Raw genomic sequence first — 18,816 nt, 5'->3', positions numbered from 1 at the left:
GGCCGATATTGAATAAGGGAAATAACTTCTACGTTATTAAGAGATATAGTTGTAAGTGCGGAGTTCTTTCCCTTAAATAATCTTTTTGTTTTGTTTCAAAAATGATTATTTCATGATTTGCTTGTTAGTTCACTGACTCATCACCAACTTCTGATGAGTTCACGAGTAAAAAGAGTGTGTGTGTGTGTGTTTGTGTGTTTGTGTGTGTGTGTGTGACTGGGGGGAGGTTGCCTTAACTGGTAACTGAAGGTTTTAAAAGTATTCATTGGCGCTTCATATCTATACTTAATAACAGAGATAAGTCTTGATTCCTCTAAAACAGGGGTTCTCAGCCTGTGGATCGCGACCCCCTTGGGGGTCGATTGACGATTTGCCAGGGGTCGCCTAGGACAATCGAAAATATGGAGTGTTATTGTCTACTCTTCTATTGCTGTATGTGTGTGTGTGTGGGGGGGGGAGGTCGCGTCAGAGTAGGGGATTGTAAAAAGGGATCGCGAGCTTAAAAGGTTGAGAACCGCTGCTCTAAAACAGCTGATTTAGCTACATCACACTATTTAAACACATGAATAGAAAACATTGCGAGGGAATGTTTCATTCCAGTTTATTCAACTCTTTCGTCGCAATAAGATCCAACTTAGCCACTACTCAAATCTACTCTGGTTTGAAACAGAAGACGTGTACGTCACAGCTACACTGTCTGTTGGAAATGTTCACGTTAGTAAAGGAAGGCAGCAAAAGAGAGTAACTAGTAGATATGTATAAAAATGTATAAGAGAAACAATTCATTCACTAAACATCAGCATACATGTCTTTGTATCACGCTTAGCGTTCATAAAAACTATTATAAACTATTATTTGGTTGCATTGCTTAAAAGTCAAAGATGTCAATTCCCTTCTCATCGCTGTTGGCAGAGATAGATTTTAACATTTCTAGACATTCATAGTTGGCCAAGGAACAGACATTCATGATTGTGACACTTATATGACCCAGGAACAGATATTCATGACTGTGACTCATAGTTGGCCAAGGAACAGACATTTATGATTGTGACACTTATATGACCCAGGAACAGATATTCATGACTGTGACTCATAGTTGGCCAAGAAACAGACATTCATGATTGTGACACACAGATGATCAAGGAACAGACATTCATGATTGTGACACTTAGATGGCCAAGGAACATATATTCATGATTGTGACACTTAGATGGCCAAGGAACAGACATTCATGATTGTGACACTTAGGTGGCCAAGGAACAGACATTCATGATTGGAGATGCAAATGTTTAAACTAAGCACTCAATAAATATGTCTGTAGGAAGATGCCGAGAAATAATGTTATAACATTTCCCATTAAGCCCTCCCGAAGTACCGCTAATGTCCATCCTATGATATATATATATCATATTAAAATTACGTTATAAGAGAATAAATGATTCTATATTACATTCATATTTTGCTTAGTATCATAGAATCCAACCAGTTCATCTTCTGAAGATGTGATTGGTAGAAAACAGTTGACATTTTCAATTAGTACTAGTCGTTTTGATTGTAAACCAGTGAAACCTTTTTTCGGAAGAATATTTTCTTTTGTAGAGATCGTCACCAGACTGTGCGGGGATGCATCCTGTGGAAATGCTAATATCTCCTGTTTTTCAGCATTGCAACAAGTCTCCAGTGAGCTGATCTCTTGGGTGTCAAATGTTTCTGTGTCTTCTTTAGATCTGGGACTCGTGCAGTTCGACTTGAGGCCAGCCACCGACTCGATGTTGTAGCTCTCTGAGACATCTGCGTCGAGCTGCTCTTCCAATTTTGCACACGATTCTTCCATAATGGCAGCATTGATAATAAATCCAAAGTCGGCAGCGTTGTTATTAAAGCCGTGGCTGTGTCTATGTCGCACTGACCTCTTTTTGCGCAGCTTCGACGCCGGACGGCCTGTTGGTGTGATTCTAAGGTGCCTCAGTTTATTGGAGTAGACACGCTCATTTTGAGGAACCTCTGTACACTTCCACAGCTGTCGGTCTCCGTTCAACGTCGAGTGCCAGACCATACCCGGATGCTGCTTCATGATATCATTTCGCTTACTCGACACCGCGGGAGGTATTTTAGGTGCTGCCATGACAGCCCCGCTAGGGGTACACTGCTTCCCGTGGTGTGATACCGAGGGCTGCGAGGCGTCGAGTGGCAGGTTTCTTAAATAGTTGGACGGAAAGACGTCGTACCTCGCGGCGTTGAACTCCCGGTTCTGAGAGGCGCTCGAATTTAAGTTTTGAGCTGAGGGTTTGCGCGAGCCGAAACTTTCATAGTCTATTTTGCCACAAGATTGGTTGGCGGCAATTCTTTGCTTGGAATCTGTTGGGAATGTCTCACATGCGCAGCTAGTTGTTCCAGGGTTTGGACTGTAATAAATAGCTTTTCGTAACTTATCTTTCTTTTTACTGTTTTGCAAACATCCAGTTTTGAGGCCTGTCAACAAAAGTCCAAAATGAATTACGTTCCTTTAATTTAAACATTTGACTACCATAGAAAGAACAACATTTGGGCAGCTATTTGAGATCATTCTTAAAAAAGATAAAAAGATCTTCGAAATAAATAATCACAACCCTACTATTAACCTAATGAGTGTACCATCACAAAAGAGATACAACAAGACACCGATATTTATTTGTTTTTCTTGTTCATAAATTGATCAAGAGTAGTTTAAGCTACTCAAACACCAATAAGGCAAAAATTCAAAGTTTGACTTTGACAGTGCATTATTTGATAATGGTTTGACATAGCAAAGAAAATGAAGGATAAAAATCTTCCTTAGTTTAAGGAAAATAAGGATGATTACTTATATTTATACCACTAGCCCATATTAGTTATTATAAAAAAGGTCAAAGAGGCCATATTAAATTCAAATAAATTTTGTCACACATTTGATTCCAAACACCAAAATTTATTTCAAACAGTCTCAATATTTTGGCATCTATAAACTCAGATTTTAATTCTATATTGATATTAACTAAATTTTAAGATCCCAGGCATAGCCCCTCACATGAAATCATTAATATATCTCTAAATTATGCATAAATACGAACACAAAAAATAAAAATATGAACATACTTATTCTACCAAAATTAGGTGACTGGCATAGTGACTTCTACATCGACTTTTAGACTTATTTTATGTTTGCATGATTAGATGTGTGTTGAATGTTTGTGTTATTTTTGTTTATTCATTTAATACATTTCTAATGCAGATGATCTTTTGTAGTATATTACAGGCTAGGATAGCCATTCTTGCCTAAATAGATGAATCCTCTATATTCTCTCTATATAAATCTAGATCTATCTAGTAGGTCTATATCTAGGCATTTAACTTCATTCAATGTATCAAGCTGACTTCAAACATTTGCCCATTTATTCTTTTAAAAAAACAAAACAACAACAAACAAACAAATATAATATAAGATCATTAACATTAATGTTCAAAACTGGCTATCTGAAATAAATTTGGTAAGAAAAACGTAACACCCATTAAATTTTTTTTTTATGGAATCAAACAACTTGGATTATGAATCAAATAAATCAGCTCCAAAAACAGAATAAATCATTAGCATAGACTTAGGCTACCAAAAAAATATAGTCTTAACCATACGAAGACGTAAAGTCATCCTGGTAACATAAGAGAAAAAACAACAACCTGACTTTCAAATTTGAAATTCTTTTTTTCTTACATAAAAAGGCAGCTAAATGGAAGGAAATTGGGTCAGAATCATTGGAAAATGGACACGCACATTAAACAGCATGCTAGTTTCATATTAAATATCAAAATAAAGATGTAATGACCACAAAAAACAGTGAGTTGTAAGGATTCATGTAATGTCTGGAATAAATAAACTAAGCGAAACAGAATCAAATAGATCTTCTAAGTCTAGAATAGTTTTTTTTTGTTGTTGTTTTAGAAATAATCGATTTCACAAACATCCAGCCCCCGCCCCCTTTGCATTTTAATTAATCTAGTGTTGTAAGTTGTTAATATTGCCAGATAGTGTGACATCTTACTGATGGACAAAATGACTGTAGAGAAGAACGAGGAGAAGAGATTTACCTTTCATCTGTTTCTTGGTTGGCTTACACGGCTGAAGAAAGAATTACAACTTTTTACATGTGGAAAGAATTGTTAGTTTTAATTAAGATGTTCCTAATTTTTATATTAAAAAAAACTTTTATAACAAAAGGTTATTTTTCTGTCCCCCCCCCCCCCCCGCTTTTATTTGTATAAAATAAGTCTATAGAAATGACAAGGAATCTAATATTATACCGTAAAGATCTCTTTAATTTATGTGTTCATATGATATTTATCTAGTTTAAAGAACTTGAACTTCTTCAGTAGTGGGTTCAAACCTTTGGAAACGGAGAACTGATTCTCTGTAGTTCACGGAAACCCTCTCATAGCTCAACTCCAGCACCATGTGTAGGGTAACTCTGTCGCGCAGCATCTTGTGTAGGTAATCATGGGTTGTTTTCCTTTTGTGACTACTTTCCTTGTGTTATATCCTGATGCCACAAATGTCTTCAAACTAGTGCTTGCTCATCTTTTGCACATTGGAATTAACATTTAGAGCTATTTAGTAAATAAATTAAATCTATAAAATTCAAACTTACGCTAGTTGGCGGATAGCTACCACACTGAGTCTCTAGTTTCAAAGCATGAAACCTGAAGCAGAAGCAAAAATAATACAACTAGAGTGCTAACTAATGAGAACTAAAGTAGAAAAATAACTAGAGTACTAAGTAATGAGATCTGAATTAAAAAGAACAAGAAAAAAGACTACAGGAGTGATTTATTAGTGAACAGAACTCTGTCGTTCAATGATACATATGAACAGGGAATTTCATATTATAATTCATGCACTGAAAAAAAATTGACTTTTAGGCAAAGCATTAGCGAGAAAAGTCAATGATTTTAGAAAATGTCGGAATCAGCCCCTGGACATGATAGTAGTTTTCTTTTCAAAAGGAACATATTTGTCTATTCAGAATTTTTGTTGTTAAAGTTCATAAATGAATCAAACCTTTTGATATAATGAAAAGGTGTAGTCGAATTCTTTTTTATTTTATTCTTTTGTTTTTATTCTCATAGAAATGTAAAAATATAAGTCGATATTAATTGCAGGAAACCTATTAAAAATAACTCCCAAGAATGCATGTTGACTTGTACAGCTAGAAGGAAATAAAAAAAAACAACAACTTATTTCAAAACTAGATTTAGATCTGTCTTAGACATACACAACAACTTACTTGAAGGCCTCGCTTATAACTTGTGGGGCCCCTGGTATGTTGAACAAATAGCTGTACTGTTCTGATATGCAGGCCAGCAGCTTGGGCGAGATGCTCTCGAAACTAACACATCGGAGCAGCCTGGACAGATAGGAAGACCGTTCACATGCATTGTATTTGACCCAACTGGCGATGCCACTTATTGTGTCTAACTCGCTGGTCACCAAAACGTCTGGATCTTGGAGGATTTGTTCAAACTGAGAGGCCAAAATTGAAAGAAAGTATAATATTGATTGCCAAGTGTGACTTTTCTTCTTGCTTCAGTAAAATATTTCAATATTCAAGCTAAAGAAAAGAATAACGTTAGTAGGCAACAATTTTTTGTTTTACTTTGATGAAGACCTGAAGGTTCAGACTGCTCGTTAGGTCTGTTTGATTATGTATATATCCTTTTTTATCTGTGGGGTAGACTGAAGCAGGACGATTTGGAGCAGCCTTTTTGGCGCAGCCGTTTTGGCACTTGAGACGTTTTGGAGCGTAAAATGTCAAATTATTTACGTTCTTTAAAAAGAATGATAGATATCTATATTTTGTATGAGTGTTTGTGTTGAACGTATTTTTCATGTACAAAACAAGAGATATTTTTGTCCTTTATTTTTGGTAATTAAGTTAGTTATTTAATTATTGTTAAATCACTAACATTGCACGAGACCAGGCTGCCATCCATACTTCACAGCATGCGTGCATGAAATAGAAGACAGCTCGTTAGGTCTGAATGATTATGTATGTATATTATTTTATCTGCGGATAGACTGCTCGTTAGATCTGTTTGACTATGTATACTATTTTAACTGTAGGATAGACTGCTCGTTAGATCTGTTTGACTATGTATACTATTTTAACTGTAGGATAGACTGCTCGTTAGATCTGTTTGACTATGTATACTATTTTAACTGTAGGATAGACTGCTCGTTAGATCTGTTTGACTATGTATACTATTTTAACTGTAGGATAGACTGCTCGTTAGATCTGTTTGACTATGTATACTATTTTAACTGTAGGATAGACTGCTCGTTAGATCTGTTTGACTATGTATACTATTTTAACTGTAGGATAGACTGCTCGTTAGATCTGTTTGACTATGTATACTATTTTAACTGTAGGATAGACTGCTCGTTAGATCTGTTTGACTATGTATACTATTTTAACTGTAGGATAGACTGCTCGTTAGATCTGTTTGACTATGTATACTATTTTAACTGTAGGATAGACTGCTCGTTATAATAACATCCTATCACGTGTGCACATTTATCGCTAAGCTTGTAGGAAAGAAATCTTGTAGGTTGGAGTGCTTATCAATTGCCTTGTACTCTTTAAGTATATGGTTCATATGTATAGCCTTTCACGCTGTATGCACATTTCTCCTTAGATTTTTATTTTAAAAAGTTAGAAATCTGGAAAATGCATTATACCAAAATGTCACTTAATGTTCATAATAAATAAAGCTTTTAATTGTGCATTTTAAACATTTTAGTTTATTACATAGGCGAAAAAGGGGAAATAAATTTATATATCAAAAATGATAAATAAAACACTTAAGTTAACTCCCTTTTATATTTTCTACTAAATACCTTTTGCCATGAAAGACAGTCGAATATGTCAACCCTACCTCAGTGATAGTCATGTTGAGAAAGGAATCTTGACTTATCAGCTCCAAAAAGTGGTTCTGATAAAGTTTTGGGAACGTCGCGAGACTGACGTAGGTCCCATGACGACGTTTCACCTTGATATAGAGCTGAGAAGGGAAACAAACTTAGTTGTAGCAAAACGAAAGTGTTTCATTTTATTCTTTGAAGTCTGCTATTGAGACACTAGAGACTGTACGTGTTTATTCTTATTTTCAGGCCAACAAAACAGGTCTCTCCGTCAAGCAAAACATCAATGTAATAATGCAGTGATTCTCACAACTTCTTAGTATGGTGCTCAGACCTGGATGCTTTATTGGAAGCATCTAAAGCACCTGAAACGCTTGTAATGAAAGTGCATTCGGTCTATAATGGACATAGTTGGCAAGACCACACTACATGTTCTTCTGATCGCTGGTGTGGACACAGTAGAGGCACTACTTGTTCCATTAGCTGCCATGGGTTGGACGCCCATCCCATATGTAAATGACAGTATACCAAAGGTGATCCTTTTTCTCAAACTTAAGGGAACACAAAGAAAGAATGGTGCCCCTCAGCAGTGCTATTAAGATCAACTAAGGCGTCAGTTGTCCTCACTTGCAGAAAGAATGGTGCCCCTCAGCAGTGCTATTAAGATCAACTAAGGCGTCAGTTGTCATCACTTGCATAGATAGCAGCTGGCAGCTAATGGCTTCTGAAAGGGTTAGGAACCTAAGGAAAGGACCTTGCCATCGAAAGCGAGTTACATCGAAAAGTGGACATAAATTGACCCTCGGTAGACAGCTGCTTTGTGTGCGTTGAATATGTAGGTAGTAACTGTGTAGTCCTAGGAAATATTAAACTTAATCTACAAGCAGGAAGAGAATGGCTTCTAATTAGATAATGTTGCTATTTAAAAACATTCACTTCATTGTTGGCACAGCTTATCAATACAGCATAAATAAGGAACTACGTAGAACATTAATACCTTAAAATATTGCATGTATTTAGAAAGAAATTTAATTTTTAGGCGTAGAAGTGTTTTAAAACAATTGAAATCGCAAACATTATCTTAGCGTTTCTCATACTGTGGGACGTGATCACCGGGGAGAGAATTCGTGACGATTCTAGAGTCTAACCGTTTTCCTTAAGTAAGAACGGTCAAATTTGTATTTAGTGACGTACCATTGGATGGCATTACAACAAGGATGGCATTACAACAAGGATGACATTACAACAAGGATGACATTACAACAAGGAGGACATTGCAACAAGGAGGACATTACAACAAGGAGGACATTACAACAAGGATGACGTTACAACAAGGAGGACATTACAACAAGGAGGACATTACAACAAGGAGGACATTACAACAAGGATGACGTTACAACAGGAGGACATTACAACAAGGAGGACATTACAACAAGGAGGACATTACAACAAGGAGGATATTGCAACAAGGAGGACATTGCAACAAGTAGGACATTACAACAAGGAGGACATTACAACAAGGATGACGTTACAACAAGGAGCACATTACAACAAGGAGGACATTACAACAAGGATGACGTTACAACAAGGAGGACATTACAACAAGGAGGACATTACAACAAGGAGGACATTACAACAAGGAGGATATTGCAACAAGGAGGACATTGCAACAAGGAGGACATTGCAACAAGGAGGACATTACAACAAGGACATTACAACAAGGAGGACATTACAACAAGGAGGACATTGCAACAAGGAGGACATTACAACAAGGAGGACATTGCAACTAGGAGGACATTACAACAAGGAGGACATTACAACAAGGAAGACATTGCAACAAGGAGGACATTACAACAAGGAGGACATTACAACGCTAAACAAACGTTCCAGCTATACTGCATGGAATGTCACACACACATCTATATTGTGCCATCACACTCAAGACACACAATACTCAGATATATACATGAACATCTTTTCTTGGTGGAATATCTTCAGGTCTTTAATGATGGTTATGAATAAGAAACTAAAAATGTCTACATTTATTTTTAAAATACTTACAAAACGAAGGCATTAGCTAAAAGTGTGTATTTATATTCACCTCTAAGTTTTCCATAGTTGGTTTCATCAAAATTTCGTTGATGACTTCAATCACTTCCGAGATCCCCATAAAGATGGCAGCACTGAGAATCGGCTCCAGAAGATCGTCTTTCAGCTCCATACTTGACGTGTAGATGTAGTTGAAAATCTGAATCAATTAAAGAAAGAAATATAATGGAAGTATTAGAAGGCGTGGGACACCGACAACTTTCAGAGACTTTGTTTCATCATTGGACTCACAAGGCTTATCTATTTGTTTTTTCGTCAAATACCTTTTTAAATAAACATTTGTAAGACAAGATGATACAAAAATAATTGTATTAGTCCGACCAAATGGAAATTATGTTTGACTACACTTGTCGACTTGAGCATTACTTCTATAACAATAATGATATAGAAGCTAATACAAACAACATACAAACACACACACTTCTCTGTGATGACGAATGACCTTGAAACACCCTAACCAAGAAGAACCGACCATTTCGTCCAAACTTAAATTAACTATGGATATGCTAACTCTGATTAGGGTCTCATGGGGGTGGGGGGAGGCCAGTACCTGCTGTCACGACAATGACCTTAACAGAGGTCGAAAATAAAGTTATTACAGTGGAAAATCATTTTCTTGAAGTCGAATCCCATTTTACACTTGCTGATCTTTGAGATAGTAGATCTACTAGTGTAAAGGATTAGTAAGAGTTAAATGTAGCATACAAATGAGACGTAGTAAGAAGATAATTGACTGGTTTTGAGCCCTCCTCTACAGGAAAGATCCCATGTGTTCCAATTAATTATGGAAGTTTTTTTTTTCAAATTTATTCTTGCAATGCAATGGAATATGTGTCAGTAATACTTTTTTTTTTAATCTAGAACTAGGTAAAGAAGAATATCCTACTAAATAAACACTTGTAACAATGTTCTATACAAGTCAATATTGGACATTACTAGTTTACTTGGTTGACTGCGTCTGGAGTTGAACACGGCACGTTGAAGCACACAGAAGGCGGCGGCTGCGGTGTTGAGGGGCAGAAGACGTTGCTGAAAGCTGCCAACACAAGCTTGTGGACGAAGAAATCGACGTCTTCAACCTACAAGGTATTGGGCCGGGGGGGAGGGGAGAAAAAGACACGTGTTTATTATTGGCGAGACGAGCGCATTGTGGAAACAATGGACCTCATTCACCAATGGTAAACAAACAACATTTAGCCACGTGATTCTATATATCTTCAATTCAAATTATGTAATCCATAAAGGCTGTCACGTGATACGTAGTTTTCATTGTTTTATCAATATTATGACTTGGCTAAATGTGTTTATTTACGATTGGTGAATGTGGTCCATTCTTTTGAAATCAATTCTCTTTTGTAATATTAACTTCTGAAGAAATGTAGTGTATACTGGACATTGCAAACTGATTAAACTAGTTTAGAATTTGTAATGAAATTCCAATATTTGATTTATAAGTTTTTAAAAAAAGATAATAATGCATCTTTAATATTATTAATTGTGCATTACAAATAACAAAACATTATACCCATAGCTGTTGTTTATGTTGCAGACATAATCTAATGGTCAATGTCATAATCTAATTAATAGATTCTAGAATATTATGTAATGTTTTGTTGATAAAATGATGCAGACAACAATCCCCTTATGATTTCTTAGATATTAACATGCTTTAATAAATGGTTGTACTTACTGTCACTTTGACATCACAAAGACATTCATTCTTCCACAGTTTATACAGGTATTCACCAATGAATGTATTGGTCACATCTTGAGTCTCTTTTTCTTGGTAAGTACCATCGACGTCAAAATTTGTATTTTGATCCAAAATTTTAACGCTCGCTCGACTGTTTGCCTTGGCTTCTTCAATCAACTTCTGAAGCTTTTCCTGGGACACGTGGGAGCTATACCTTGGCGACGGCGTGTCCTTCGTGGGCATATACAACATAGAAGGGTTCAATGGCTCCAGGACAATGGCTTCATCAATGGGCTCACCGTCACTAGACTGGGCTGACCTTTGGTTTGAGTAATTCTCGTTAAGGTGAGGGTTCATCAATCCTTCAGTATCCTGTTCAGAAGATGAGCACAAAGAGGGGTGCCCTGTTGGCCAAACCTGTCTACGGATACCAGTTTCAGAGTACGGAGAAATTTCGCAGGAGCTGAAATTAGCGTTGGGATTATAGTTTTGCCCTGACCACGACGGCAGTGGAGAGTCTGGCCTGTATCTTTCGCCATCGCATGAAATTAAACTTTCCGGACTTTCACATGAAACTTTGGATTGTTCAGAATGGATCCTGCCCTCAGATTTCCTGCACACGTGGTTTTTCTTCCGTTTTGATGGTTTCTTAGCAAATGTTTCACTTTTTGATACGACATGTCTTGATTTACAGCTAATAGAGCACGAGCTTTCCATGGGAATAGACTTTCTATGCTTGTCAGAATCAGAAGCTCTCAGAGTCATTTCATTGTGCGTTGCTTCTTCAAAATAATTGCTTTCTTCTCTTTCCTGAGACCAAACAGCGTTTCCGGATATGTTCGTCTCATGATGACCTTGTTGAGCATTCAGCAATGTTCTAGAACACTTTGGATTCGCCAAATGGACCCTTTCACCTTCCTGGTTATCATCTTCAGAAGGGGGTGAGTACTGACATGCCACGTCTCGCACGTGCGTTACCTTAACGAACGGCAGCAGGTCTTCGTAGTTTTTACCGTAAACGGAGCTCATCACCTCCCACGGAAGGCTGACATATGGTAGGGTGTATGCTTTGCCTTCTTCGCGATCATTTTTGTGCCCTGGTCGAGATCCGTTTGTCACTTTTGGACTATTGCTTCCATTTTCTTTTTCTAATCCATTGGAAGGTCGTGGTCGATGTGAGCGTAACATTTTGTTAGTATCGGAGTTGTCATTAAAGTTATCTGATATATCAATGTCAAATTTAGGACATCTATCTCCATTGCTCCTTAAAGAATGTTTACTCTGGTTCCCGTTATGAGCATGCACAAGATTTTTACCAACACTACCCGAAGCAGGAGAAGCCTGTTTGGAGATCCACGTGATAGACTCTTTAAATACCACAGGTATTTTGGTCACTTTATTTACGGAGCCAGCCGTCACGTCATTTCTCAAAGTCAATGGCTCTGAATTGTTTGGAGACGTCTCCTTTCGTTCGAGATGGTCGATGAGTCTCAAATTAAAGTTTGCGCGGTTCACTGACCTATGATCACCTTGTTCTTTCCGGTCAGATAGCGCCCTTCTTCTATCCGATGATTTCAACGAAATCTCATGGTCTGCTTTGTCCGTTTCACTGTTTGGACGCTGACGTCCATCGTTGGAAAACTGACTGTCGTTATTTTGTGTCTTTTCTGAGGATCTTTTCCCATGGGGACTTTCACTTTCGCTGTGTCTGCTGTGGGGCGTAGAAAGCGACCCCTCCCCCGCTATCTCCAGGCGTTTCATACGAACAATGTCACCTCGTCTTCTCCTCGTTTCGATTGGTGGCTTGCTGCAAACTGATGACTGGTCAGTCCTGGATTCAATATGAATAATATAAGAAGGCTCGCAGCCGTCCCCGTTGTTCCACTGCTTGTCCTTGCGGACTAAAAACTTCTGACTGCCGTGGGTTGGCTTATTGTGTGTGACTATCGTGGGCTGGGAATTCTGGTCTCCGTGGGCGTTGGTGTTCACATTGATTTTAAGAGGCTTTTTTGCTACCTCTGAAGTCAGTAAATTTTGAAGAAGTCTGGCAGTGTTGGCCTTCTGTCTAGAGTTCTGTGACACGCTGTCGGCACTGTGGTCTGACTGAGATGTATTGTTGATCTCAGTAAAAGCTCGAGAACTGATGAACGCTCTGAGGAGTTCAATCTTCTGAGAGTCGAAGGCATGTTCTTTGTCAGAACTGCTGGGGGGTTGAGCAGTGCCATTGATTTTCTTTGTCGTATCGTTGTTACATTTCATGCGCTTTTTTTCTACTTCGTGTGTCACTCTGTTTTTCCTTAGCTCACCTTTCTGCGCTTCTGTAACATGAACCGTACGGTTGGCATTACTCTGACCACTGTGTGCTTCGGGTTCATTGCCATTTGACGGCACTCTTCTATGGGTGCGTGTGAATGAGGTTCTAGGTGCGAGCGGCTTGCTACTAGGTTTAATAGCACAAATTTCAACACAGCCATCAGTTACATTCAGTGGAGACTCATCTGGTACTCGTTTTTTGATTGTATGGGATTTTGGACATGCACCATTACCACCAGCATCAGAGACACTGAAATGTATAATAATACGATACAAATTAGTGCTCCTTTTAAAAAATAGTTATAAATTTATATCAACTCAATGTCTATCTGTCTGTCCGTATGAACAAGTTTTTTTCCCCATTTGCCATTCATTCTCGGATCAAGTTTAAACTTTGCACAATTGTTCATTGAACCTGACAATACATGAATCAATAAAAAAAGCAATTAGTTCATTTATTATTGGTGATATTTTTTTTTCAAAATAAGGAACATAAATGCTACTGAATGAAAGATGTGGATATATTAATGGCTTTAGTCCCCTTATTACATTTTCACATATTTGTTCTCCCACTTTCCATTCCCGAATCAAGTGGCACACATTTTGCGCAATTATTCATAGTTGATAACAACACACAAATCAATCCAAAAATTAACAAATTATTTATCATTTAGTTAGTACTAATTAATTAACTTTGTTTTATATAGCAGAAAGGGAGCTAAACCCTTAATTTTCAGATTAATGGCAGTAATTAGCTGTTCTTTCCTCGAGATCAGCTTTGTTTTTGGAATCTTTTTTCCCTAGTTCTTGTTAAATAATTTCAAACACTAGCACAGCTGTTGTGGCACCAACCATAATCTCTCCTCTCCTCTTCGTTATTGTAAGGATTGTAAATGTCTGTCATCTTCTTCTCTTGTGGTTAATTGTTTACAGCACTATAGTTACATTTAAAACACAATTCAGGGGCATTGATAATTATTTGTATAGTCTGAGACATTGACTGTCTAAAATCATGTTTACCTGTATCTGTTGGTTGTCTTCGTTGTTGCTCTATTTACTTCGGTAGAATTGTTTCTCTTTCTTTTGTCTTGTAGATGATTCGCTTGATTCAGATGAATGATCTCATTATTGGAACCATTCTCAAAATCTTGTTCTATATAAGCGTCTAGGTCCTGACCATCCAGTTCCGTGAGTTCTTCGTCCTCTAACGCAGCTTCTGACTGAGATACACTGAAGTTCGGGACAGATTCACATTCTCTGTCTCCAGCATCGGGAGAGCTCTCTGATTGCAGTACTTCTTTGTACTCGTTTGTTTGTATCATCAAACGCCGTCCACCAAAAGGATTACTTCCTTGACAGTCGACTAGATGTGGTCCCGGGGAGATTTCCGGACAGGTTAATTTCTTTCTTTGTGGCATTACTTACTGAGCGCTTACATAAAAATGCGGAAATGAATCACTGTGAATGTGACTGTCGGCATGCGCACTTTATCCAGAAACATATTTCATGTAACTCAATATCAAACCTCAATGACATTTCAAAGAGATCGTTGAGCTAAAATTAGCCAATTAATTTACATAATTTTGAACATTCATTAGACAACATTAAGCAATGAACCGATGCAGGCATTTGCCAAGAGAAAAGAAACTAGAACCTTGATCTGCTATCATGTTCAATCAACGAATCTCTTCAGCGGAAGTTTTCATTTGAGGTTGGTCAAACACGGTGCTCTGAGGTGCAAAGGAATTTTGCATGATTGCACATCGTTGCACCATTGTGTAATAGCAAGTTTTTTTTTTAAACGCTTTATAGACTCACGGAATAAGTTCTAAGCACGATGGTAGCCATTTAATGCATTATGAAAAGTATAAAAAGTAAAAGTATCCCTTTCAGACATTGTGGTCTATAGGGCAGATGATGTAAAGGTCATCTGATTCTGTGGCCAACGGTTAACGAAGGCGTCATGTGGCCAGCACAACGACCAACCGCCTTTACTTTTCCCCAACTGATGTCAGCTACCTATTAGATTTGGGTAGACTCAGAGGCGCCCAAGGATCCCGAAATAAAAATTCCAGTCTTCACCAGGATTCGAACCCGGGACCCCCGGTTCAGAAGCCAAGCGCTTTACGGCTCAGCCAACCCTAGTGTATATATTATTTTTAAAAGTCCATTAAAATTGTAAAGAAGAATCGGGAGATTTATAATGATCCTAATAATCAATTGTTGGCCTTATTTAGTCGTAGAAGAACTATTGTTTATCTCGTCGATAGGGATTTGAAAGCTTTAGCATTACCTGGGATCGGAACGATGTCGACCACACAGCCGATGTGTCCAAGGGAAAGGAAAACAACCGATACAGCAGCGTTGATGATTCTGCAAGATGTGGCGCTATGGCACTATGTGCCCAAGGGTCACCACCTTATCTTATCGTATCTTATCTTATACAAAACAGACGTTATTTCCAAAAAGGAAGATGATTACGTCCTACACGTCATGCATCTAGTCATGCATGTTAACCAATGATTTAATTTCTGCCAATTCATTGATTTTCCTGGCTAGCTCAGGCAACCCATGCCATGCTCTAATAGCGCTAGGGAAGAAGGAGCATTTGTACCAAAATTTGTCCTAGCATATGCAACAAGGAATATGCCTTTATCTTTGTGTCTTTTCTGGGTATTTTATTACATTTTTGTTTTTGTATTTGAAGATTATAGTTCAGTGTTTTATTTATAATTGTTACTTTACTTTTGAGTCTTCTATCCTGAAGGCTTTCTAAATTTAATGGTTTATTCCTCATGGGTTGACTCTCGAAGCCTCTTCCAGGCTTTTGTATTGTAAGGCAGTAGAGCTTTGGATTCGGGAGATTATTTCGTTTAGGTGGTTAGCCAGCCAAGTCTAGGCTAATTAATCAAACATAAAAGTAATGCAGTCAAGTGTAACAAATAGAAAAAGAAGTTTCCAGTTCACTATGAAAATGTACATAAGTAAAACAAAGAATGCCACATCAATAGACACGATTAGTCATTTGGCTAAAGCTAGAAGGACATTTGGCAGCGTTCCAATGAAATGTTCTATTCACCTGTAACATTACCTCCCTTTCCTTACACAAATTTATCTCCCCTCAAGGTCTGAGGTCTATACTGGTAGCGATGTAGCTCTCAGGGGTCGTCTAACTCCATATTACCTTAAGCTCAAGCCTTCTAGTCATTATTCATTTTTATTTGTTGTTTTTTCCTCCCCACATAAAAAAGTTCATCCCCTAAAAAGAAATGATATCCTCCCCCTTCCTACAGAAATCTTCACAAATCTCTTGTCAATACTTTCGTAATCACGTGATTAGTGCATTTGGAAACACGGTGGATTTATTCCTCTCTGTTATCTCTAACAACTTTTCATTTCAGATATTGATTCAACAGTTTCCTGAAGAAATCAATAAAAAATAGTGTGGCTATCAAGCTCTCGAGAAAGTCATGATTGATTTTAGAAACTGATTGACATTAGTGAAATGATAATAGAATAGCAATCACACATTGCAGAGAGTGGGGAAAAATTCTTTATGATAAAATAGGAATTACAAATCTAAAAATGTTGGAGATTTCCATGCAAGGGAAGCAAATCTTCTTTTGATGTCTCCGATGTACAAAGAGACTTATTGTTAAGCGAAGAATTGGAATAATTTAGACAATAGTTTGTGTGCAACGGACAATCACATTTCTAAGTTGTTTTTTACAAAGTTTGCACCAACTCACTCTGTCTGTCTGTGTGTCTGTCTGTCTGGCCAAAAGTATGTAAATGTTATTTCTCAGAAACCCAATCTCGGATCAAGCTTAGTGAACACAAACATGAAATAGAAACAATAGATAACTATATCATCTTTCATATTCATAGAGCCTTCTCTTGTAGAATGGTTACCACGCCTGAGAAGGCTTTAGCTCACAAGATCGAAATCAGGTCGTTCAATTTTTGTTTTTAAATTTATTTTTATACATGCTTTTTTACTGTTAGTCTAGATCTATTACAAATTTAATTACAGATCCAAACTAATTGAATAAATTAGTAAATTATACCCTGCCTATCTTTTATAAGATTTCATCACCAATACACACACACACACACATCTTTTCCAATACAGATACTGTGCCCAGTTCACTGTAAGCAGACTTATTTGTTAATTTCACTTGCAAAGTGGGCGGCGCTTTGTCTAGTTCAGTGCATGATCTAATCTTCTATGTGATCATTTTCCATAGACTTGACAACTGTTGTCACTGACCTAGACAAATATGTCCCAGTCTTGTAAGACTTCCTGACTGTTTTTGTTTGAATTCTTCTCATGGAGGTGCCACTACTGCTAGTACAATGATCTAGTCCAGGGCAATAAGAATGCTAGTCAACTCTCTGCTGTTCCCCTGGCATCAAATTATTAAATCAATTCAACCGTCTGATATAACATTTCACATGTAAATTATGAATGAGTCTGGTGTGAATGTATATTTTGGTTTTCTACCTCTTTACCTCTTTTGGGGTCCCTGCATTTTGCGTAATATTTTATATTTCGTGTAAAAAACACTCGTTTTGGGGGACCTCTCAAGTGGGGGCCCGGGGGGATTTTCGAATTCTCCCCCCTCCTCCCCCCCCCAGCTACGCCACTGTTTCTATAGTTATAATGTTTTGTTTGATGTAGTGCGCAAATGAAAAGACACATTTTCTTATGGATAATAAAGATTATTATTATTATTATTTCCTAGTGGGACAAATAGTTAGGACTATATAACTTCCATGACAGGATAGTAACCCATTGCTACCGTTATCATTATAAATGAAACAAACTCTTTGTCCCGCCCTAACATTTCATGTGTAGTAATTTATAAGTCGTTATCAGAGGTTGTCTGAAGCCATAACTAACATTTATTTGGTCGAGGAATACTAACCTTGAAGTCGTAAATTAGTCGTCAAGGACTCTTGACTTTGTGTGCAGATTGAAGACACAGATTCTTTTCTTGACAAATACGTTTTCCTGTTGTCGCTGACAATTTTTTTAACTTTGTGTTCTGCTGAGATGGACATTGGGTTCGTCCTGGTGCGTGGGTCCTTCTGTGGTGCTCAGTGATAAGTAGCGGCACGTGCGTCCTTATACAGTTCTAGGCGTCTATAGGATAGGGCACAAACTACGATGTTTTATTTAGGAGATGCTTCAAACTTGATCGTGGGAATGGGAAGGACCTGTGTTTATAGTGGAGTAGATGTTTGCGTGCTGGGTGTGGGATTCACCAGTCAAAATCAATTAAATAAGTACTTAGTACTATCGCTGCCTTTTTTTTTTTAATTCTTAATCTCTCTTGTCTGTCTTCTCATCTTTATCTCAATCTCTCTCTCGACTGTCTTCTCATCTCTCTTTCTCTCTCTTTCTCTTTCTTCAATCTCTAGTCTCTTTCATCTATCTTCTTGTCTCTCTCTGTCTCTTTTCTCATCTATCTTCTTGTCTCTCTCTGTCTCTTTTCTCATCTATTTTCTTGTCTCTCTCTGTCTCTTTTCTCATCTAACTTCTTGTTTTTTTTTCTCTCTCTCTCTCTCATCTATCTTCTTGTATCTCTCTCTGCATCTCTTTTCTCATATATCTTCTTCTCTCTCTCTCTCTCTTCTATCTTCCCGCCTCTCTCTCTCGTATCGTCTCTCTCTCTCTTCTATCTTACCGCCTCTCTCTCTCTTGTATCGTCTCTCTCTTTTATCTTACAGCCTCTCTCTCTCTCTCGTATCGTCTCTCTCTCTCTATTCT

General features: G+C 37.6%; 1 protein-coding gene across 1 annotated transcript; it reads right to left on the bottom strand.

Moving 5' to 3' along the window:
* Positions 1–585: 585 nt before the first annotated feature.
* LOC106072249 (uncharacterized) lies at positions 586–14,733 on the bottom strand. The gene is made up of 9 exons (XM_056006767.1): positions 14,064–14,733; positions 10,728–13,293; positions 9,982–10,116; positions 9,030–9,176; positions 6,943–7,068; positions 5,295–5,530; positions 4,659–4,710; positions 4,102–4,132; positions 586–2,472 (listed from the first exon to the last, which is right to left on the bottom strand). The coding sequence occupies exons 1-9, from the start codon at positions 14,459–14,461 to the stop codon at positions 1,442–1,444; spliced, it is 4,722 nt and encodes a 1,573-aa protein (XP_055862742.1). The 5' UTR covers positions 14,462–14,733; the 3' UTR covers positions 586–1,441.
* Positions 14,734–18,816: the final 4,083 nt, after the last annotated feature.

Source organism: Biomphalaria glabrata, chromosome 1 (assembly GCF_947242115.1).
Source record: "Biomphalaria glabrata chromosome 1, xgBioGlab47.1, whole genome shotgun sequence".
Classification (NCBI taxonomy): Eukaryota; Metazoa; Mollusca; class Gastropoda; family Planorbidae; genus Biomphalaria; species Biomphalaria glabrata.
This window is presented reverse-complemented; position numbering and strand designations above follow the sequence as displayed.